Source organism: Bidens hawaiensis, unplaced genomic scaffold, assembly GCF_021521415.1.
Source record: "Bidens hawaiensis isolate Kalapana, Puna unplaced genomic scaffold, B.hawaiensis_p1.1 tig00087203_1, whole genome shotgun sequence".
Lineage (NCBI taxonomy): Eukaryota > Viridiplantae > Streptophyta > Magnoliopsida > Asterales > Asteraceae > Bidens > Bidens hawaiensis.
In genome coordinates this window covers 11,869-19,683 of record NW_027504265.1, presented here as the reverse complement: position 1 = coordinate 19,683, position 7,815 = coordinate 11,869, and the positions used below count along the sequence as shown (strand labels likewise).

Genomic DNA, 7,815 nt, shown 5'->3' with positions numbered 1-7,815 from the left:
GCGACCGGCCGAGGCACTAATTTTTTGAGGGCACAAAATTTTTATTATATATACATATATTTTTATATAATTTAATTTTTTTTATATAAAATAGATACAAATCTTAATCATTTATTAGATATTAGGCCCAATCTTTTTATACCCATAACCCATTTGAGATAATGGGCATGCGGGTTATTTTATTTCATTACTCGTTAGAGCCGACGGGCCTTTTCGTTTCAGCTCGGCCGAGGCATTTAAATTCTCGAAGACGGCCCTGATCATCAAACATGTAAAATCCACTTGTAATATCCACAACTAACGTCCACATAGCTAGTACTCACTTTTTAGACTCGAACTCACACCAATTTCATTGTAATAATTAAACGCGTGATACCACTAAACCAAAATATAAAAAGAAATTATAACCTATAATCTCAATTTTGAACAAAGAAAGAGTTGTTTTGCACATTATTTCGTAAAAAGTGTAAGATCTAATAAATTTATAAAAACACAAAATACAAAAGTTTATTATATTATTAAATAAATGAAAAACCTAATAAAGAAAATAAAAGTATGATAAACAAAAAGGTGGACACAATATGTTGTTTGTCTAAAGAAATAAAAGTTTTTATTAGCAATGAAGTAGACATCTCGAAGCATTGATCGTGTAACAGTGAATATTTTGTCCGTTAACAGCAGAGAGGTACCCCCACTCTCTACCTGTCAAAATTCCATTCTCTCTTAAAACGCCATCACTTCAACTTCAACTTCAACTTCACACACACTCTCCATATTATTATTATTATTATTATTATTATTATTATTATTATTATTTCCATTCACCGGAGAATATGGTAATACATGGGTAAGACAACCAGGTGGATCCGTTCACTCTTCCGGCCCAAAAAGAACCCGTCATCTTCATTCGGGTCGGGTTCTGTACGCCAACATAAGCCTCATGAATCATCAACTGAAACTGTTTCGTATCCGGAAGTACCATTAGATGCTAGCAAGCATGCAATAGCAGTGGCGGCTGCTACGGCTGCGGTGGCCGAGGCGGCACTTGCGGCAGCACATGCGGCGGCGGAGGTGGTCAGGTTGACTACCGGCGGTGGTAGAGTTTATACTGACGTGGATAGGCGGAGAGGATTGGCCGCGGTGAAGATACAGTCCGGTTTCCGGGCGTACCTGGTACGTGTTTTTTTTAACGGCAAACTACACCACTTTTAAAGGCAAGGGATCCTCCTACATCACCCTGAATCCTCATACATCAATTTTTGTCCTATACGGCTTGTATAGGGCTATACGATCGTATATGACCTGAATTGTGTCAGTTTGTGTCTGAGGTTGTCGGCCATAGTTTATAGCGCCTCATATAGGCCTATACGGTTCGTATAGGCTTGTACGGCCGTATAGACACTTTTTTTTTTTAAAAAAAAATGATGACCGTATATACAATATATGTGATTTATACGGGTCACATTTGGCTCGTTTATCTTAACGGGCTTAAATGTTGAGCTCAGGCTTAGCTCGTCAAAAGCTCATATTCTAAGCATACTTTTTGCTTACATATAATAAAAATTTGAGGTTTTTTTAACATTTAGTTCACATACATTAAAATAAAAGTGCACCCCAAAATACATCATGTTCCAAACACATGGTCCACATACATAAAAATAAACTAGTTCACCCAAAATACATCTAGTTTTAAACGTGATTCACATACATAAAGTTCATAATAGTGCACATCAACACATAATGAAAACAAAATAAGAACTACTGTGGCGGTGTCCCATGTGCCTGTGGCTCCGATGTCGGTGGTGAACCAGGTATATCCGGCTCGTATAGCACTATACGGCTCGTATAGGCCCGTAGAGTCGTTTCCGGCAACGATTAAGGCAGCCTGAATGTTTCTGCAAATGTTTTTTATACGACCGTATAGCCCTATACGACAGTATAGCTTTTATAGTTTTGTCAGACGGCAATACGAGCCATTTAATGCCTATACGACTCGTATAGGCCTATACGGTTGTATAGGCTGCAAAAACTGTTTTTTTCCCTTGTCAGGCATGCGTACCCTATACGGCCGTATAGGCCTATACGAGCCGTATAGGCATGTGGGGATGGATGAGGATCACATCCCCTCTTAAATTAACAGTATTGAATTATTGATTGACTTCTATATAACACATGTAATACACAGGTGGTTAAGAAAATATAAATAAAAAAGTTAAATTTAATAATATATGTAATAATATGCTTTATGAAATCATAAGATATAAATAATGATAAATAATTCAGTTGTAACTTACTAACCTTATTAATAATTCTATAAAATGACATAGTGAAAATTTGGTGTGCTTATTATGGATGTTTGAATTTACTAATATACCCTTGTATGGTGGTGGGAATTACGTCGGTCTTGGGATTGATTACATTTAATGGAGCGGTCGGGTGATGGGATGAATGACTGAATGTGATGTCAATTTTGTTTCGACCACAAATGTTTTTATATTTCGTTTTCTAACAAAGTTTGCACATGGCTCCTGGTTGTTGACATCCATTGACCATATTGTGTTTTCTTTCTTCTCATTGGACCATGTAAGCCAATGTAATTAGTTTGTGTGATTCTAAGTTTAAAAAGTTGTCTCATCCTCACTTTGATGAGGTCGTAAGTTAGGGTGTAGAATAATAGATTGAGAGTTTAATTCATGTATATTGTAACATTTAATCGTTTAAAAAGTTGTAGCTTGAAAGCATGTTGGCTCTTGTGATGATAAAGGTGGAAGAGGTGTTCTACTTGCCACCCTTACGAGTTCCCAAAGTAACCTAGCGCATAGAATTTTTTTTCCAAAATAGGAAGAAAAGTGAGAGAATGGTTTATAGAAGAGAACAAAATTTCTTTTATGTTTTCAGGTGATCCGCTATTTGAAATGACAGATCTTAAAAGTTACATATGTGTTGTCACCTCTTGTATGATGATATGAAAGGTGAAGAAATCCAGCTTTTATTTTCACATGCTCACCCAAAGTATTACTACTCATTGAAGTGACTTCACTGATTCACACCACTCGTGCCTATGGAGTTCCTGACTTAAATAAGTAGGGGTGAGTATATGGAAATAAAGGTTGGGTTTCTTCACCGTTTCTAAGGGCAAGAGGGGTGGTCACTCTAGGTACCCCGATACCAATCAATCCCATAATGCCATGTCATTAACATTGTCTACTACCCTAAAACACTTAAACGTACAATAGGCAATACTGATCTCAACCACCGCAACTCTTCTCTCTTTCTCTTATCCGCATGCACACACACACACACATGCTATCACTCTCATCGGGTAGTTGTCTGCTGATTTTGGTACCCGAAAGCAAGTTTAAGGTGACACGACGATGTTTCAAAATCTGGTATGGTAGCTGATTCTCTTTTGCCAAAGGTGCCCCTCTTTCCGTAATTAATTTTAAGATATATATGGCACCTTGTTTGTTTTTTTAACGACAACACCTTCTTTGCTAATTCATTTGTTCACCCCACTCATATTTATTCATTTATTTTAGTCATTTAAGATCTGGTTCCTTCTTTGTCAGAATTCAGAAAAAGTATATTAACATACAATTATTCATTAAAAGTAAATATATTATTTTATTTTCAAAATTGTATATTTGGTTTTTTGTTCCAACTTTATTTAACTTTTTATTTAAATCATTTTAACTATTTTTATTTGGGATATTGGTTTTTAATACTCCTAACTTTTCCTCATTGGTAGATAGCACTCCCAACTTTCGATTTGTCACCCACCACTACCAACTTTCACCCTATTTTCATGTACCACTCCCCGTCTAAATGAACACTAATCTCGTTAATGTTTTGGACAAAAAATGTCATTCAAATTAGTTGAGGGGGTAAAACATAAATTTTATTTTTAACACACAACCTCCATTTCCGATGACCTCGTTTTTCCAGCGACCTCTTTTTTCCGACGAATATGAGTTTTCCGACTATCTCGTCTTTCAGAAAATGGAGATGGTTCAGAGGTGTAAAAAGGTGATGGAGATCATGAAGATTGTGCACCGATGGAGATATGATGAAGATGGTGCTCGCCGGAAACCTGCAACTCGATTTTCCGGCATACAGGCGATCCCGGAAGGTGGCTGGGCGAGACACTGGTGGTGGCGGGGGGCGGGGGTTGCAGTTTTGGGGCGGTGAGCGGTGAAATGATGGATATGGTGTTCGCTGGAAACCTGTAACTCACCGGAAAACTCAAATTCATATGTGAAGCTCATTGAAATGATGGATATGGTGTTCTGAAAGACGAGATAGCCGGAAAACTCAAATTCTCCGGAAAAAATGAGGTCGCCAGAAAAACGAGGTCACCGGAAATGGAGGTTGTGTGTTAAAAATAAAATTTCTGTTTTACCCCCTCAACTAATTTGAATGACATTTTTAGTCCAAAGCATTAACGAGGTTAGTGTTCATTTAGACGAGGAGTGGTACAGGAAAATAGGGTGAAAGTTGGGAGTGGTGGATGACAAATCAAAAGTTGAGAGTGTTATCTAACAATGAGAGAAAGTTGGGAGTATTAAAAACCAATATCCATTTTTATTTTGATTAATGAAAATATGTTCTATTCATTTGATTTGTTGATTTAATTTTAATTAATTAAGATATTTGGGAGCTAGAACAAAAGGTGTAAAATATTCTATTCATATGTACAATGAAAAGAGTCGGCTACTCTATAATTTATTATACTATTTTATATGTTATATAACATAACATATTCATATGTTTGGCTTCATGGCTAAACAAGTATGATCGAGAATGGTTTCATGTCATATTTAATATCATACTCGTCTCAAACGTTCGAATCTTTTTTCTAATTAATCTAATAATATATGATCCTATACCATTTATCTATCTGTCACAATTACCCATCCCAAATATCTCGAATTTCCTAGTCACGTGTAAGTTGTTCTACTCTAGTTGGTCCATGTTTTGTTACGTTTTGAGTATAGTATTTAATATTTTCAGTATCAAAACTTTGTCTCCCCTGAAACAAAGCGAAAACATTACTAATTTCGTCTAATCCGCGTTAACTTCTTGATTCTTCAATGGAATTTGATGGCATATGTAGGCTAGGAGAGCACTAAGGGCACTTAAAGGATTGGTAAAGCTACAGGCACTCGTGAGAGGTCGCATTGTGAGAAAACAAAGTGCGGACATGCTTAGGCGTATGCAGGCCTTGGCTCGTGTCCAGGCCCGAGTCTGTGCTACAAGAGCTTCTGTTTCCGCCTCACCAAGTTCAAGCACCAGGTCCTCAAACTCACACACTAAATTACCTGTAAGTTTCCATCATTCAGTTTTATTTTAACCTGCCACATGTACTCTTTTTTATTAAAATTTGGCATTCTTTTTCTTGTGAATTTAGAAATCTAAAGGTCCTAAAGGCGCTTTGATAGACGAACGGTTCAAAGGGCTTAATTGGTTAGAAAACTGGATGGAGGATACATCTTGGAGTAGTAAGCAATGTCGACCCCACGATGAAAGAAGTGACAAAATTCTTGAAGTTGATGCATGGAAGCCTCGTGTTAGCCCGAGCCCAAGTAACAAGTCGACCCACGGCTCACATTCCACATCAATAAAACCATGGAACCCGACCTCAAGGCACGTGGCCCGCGAAGTGTTGCCATTGGGTTCAATGATCCTTCGGGAAATGGAAAACACAGGATCAACGACTGATAACACCCCTCGGGTTCCTTCCCCTGCTTCTAGGCCTGGAAGTAGCCATAAAAGAAGTCCTTTTACTGAATATTCACGAAGCGTGTTTGGTGACTACCTGAGTTATCCAAACTACATGGCTAACACGGAATCATCACGAGCTAAACTGCGGTCACACAGCGCTCCAAGACAAAGGATTCGGTTTGAAAAGTCGGGTTCTACTAGACTGCCTTGGGATTATTCTGATACGGTATCCGAGAGCGGGTTTCAAAGCTAGATCGGATCAGAGTTGGACTCTAAAACTAGTTATTGGATTGCATAAATGACGTTTGTTCAGTTGATTGGGTTGTTAATTTGACTATTTTATGTATTTATTCTACTTATAAGTGTTATAACCATAACCCATAAGTTATAAGTTATAAGGAGCTAAAATAAGAATCCCAAACACCCAGTAAATTCAAAGAATTAGTTTGGACAATTAAAAATACTTAAATTCGGATATAAGGAATGACCGAAATCGAATGAGGATAATGAACTGATTATTTGATGCTATCCCTATTGCCTTGGTGCATTCAAATTTAATTTAGATGTCAGTATCCCAGTTTCCGCCTTATTGTTCGACAATTTAGCCATGGCCTTCATTACTTCATCCAATCGTCCTTCGACTTTGGCAATTCGTGAATCTTGAATATATTATGTTCTATGGTCTATTCAAGCATCCCAATCGAATTGCCGCTAATTAGTAAATATTAATCAGGTTTTAGTTGTAAAAGAGTGATTGAGTTATGATGTATATATGTTGGTGTATACTTTTTAAGATATATTTTTACACAAATGCTTATTTTAAGTTCGTAAATAACATGATTATTACATCAACCGAACTAAACACGATATGCAAGTATATAGTATCGATAAGAATCCAGTATCAATCTATAGACATGGTGGCTCTCATTACTTACCTTTCTTGATCATTTAGTCAACCAAAAGTTGAAAGGTTTTAGAAGTAAAATAACAAAACATAAAATAAACATAAAGGGTGAGAGGTAATCAGTCCATTACGAATATCACTTTAGTCTCGAATGTCCTTGATGTATTTAACGAAATGATTAAAGAAGTAGATGGTGTGATTACAAACTTGCTTGCAACAATTATGTTTTTGTAAAATGGAGATACCCCTTGTTATATATAGTGAGATCCCACAACTAGCTTGTCGTGAGACTGAATGGCATGCAAGCACACCCAATGTCCTTCAAGTTGGAGTTAAAGCATCTTAAAACACAATTAAACATCAAGTGTAGGCTTCAACCAAGGCTATCATCAAGCATACTTCAAATCATGAGAGATATGAAGTACAATATTCCTTGACTCGAGGTTTACCAAGCTAAAAACAATAGAAATGACATTTAATAGTTGAACTTTTTTTAAATAGTGTTAATTCAAATAACATAACATTTTAGACTCTATCCGACATTTCTATAAAGACGCATGGATTTGTATAAAGATTGTCGAAATTATGTGTTTTGCCTAGTTAACCAGACTAAATAGTTTGAAACTTTAGTTAACAAGACTTAATCACTCACATTCATAAATAATAATAATAACTAGGTAGCAAACCCGTCACGTTGCGGGCGGCGGAACACAAATCTGGTTGGTATCGGTCAAGTTCGTTACGTCATCAACACTAAATCAAAAACAATAACTTTGTAAACACCCAAAACATGATCGACACACATACAACTTAAAATCCAAGTGACATGAATGTGGTCGCTATCGATCAGTTTCATACCGATATATGTATTAAACCTAAAAAATAAATTAGTAAACACGGAAACATCCATAATAGTAGTGCCACTCGTATAGTCAATTATAAAAAATATTAACATGTTTAAAACAAAAAAAAAGTTCCGACTACGTTTATTATGGTACCAGAACTACGCAAACAAAAATTATGTCAAGTTAACATGTTAAAAACACAGGCGCCACAACGGCGAATTAACGTGAATTCGATCGGTATCAATTAGGTTCATTACGGGTACGGAAACTAAACCTAAACAATAATTTCGTTAAATTATCGTATTTAAAAGAGATAAAACATGCTTTAAAACTTGAAAGAAAAAA

General features: G+C 36.4%; 1 protein-coding gene across 1 annotated transcript; it reads left to right on the top strand.

Annotated features, from left to right (window-relative positions):
* Positions 1–812: 812 nt before the first annotated feature.
* LOC143607817 (protein IQ-DOMAIN 24-like) lies at positions 813–6,069 on the top strand. The gene is made up of 3 exons (XM_077083119.1): positions 813–1,173; positions 5,114–5,320; positions 5,408–6,069. Exons 1-3 carry the CDS (start codon positions 844–846, stop codon positions 5,972–5,974), a joined length of 1,104 nt encoding a protein of 367 aa, XP_076939234.1. The 5' UTR covers positions 813–843; the 3' UTR covers positions 5,975–6,069.
* Positions 6,070–7,815: the final 1,746 nt, after the last annotated feature.

Bases quoted from the DNA above. Each gene is read 5' to 3' on its own strand.
- LOC143607817 (XM_077083119.1), top strand. From the start codon at position 844: ATGGGTAAGACAACCAGGTGGATCCGTTCACTCTTCCGGCCCAAAAAG. The intron at 1,174-5,113 runs GTACGTGTTTTT...TGGCATATGTAG, and splicing joins CCGGTTTCCGGGCGTACCTG to GCTAGGAGAGCACTAAGGGC. The intron at 5,321-5,407 runs GTAAGTTTCCAT...TTGTGAATTTAG, and splicing joins ACTCACACACTAAATTACCT to AAATCTAAAGGTCCTAAAGG.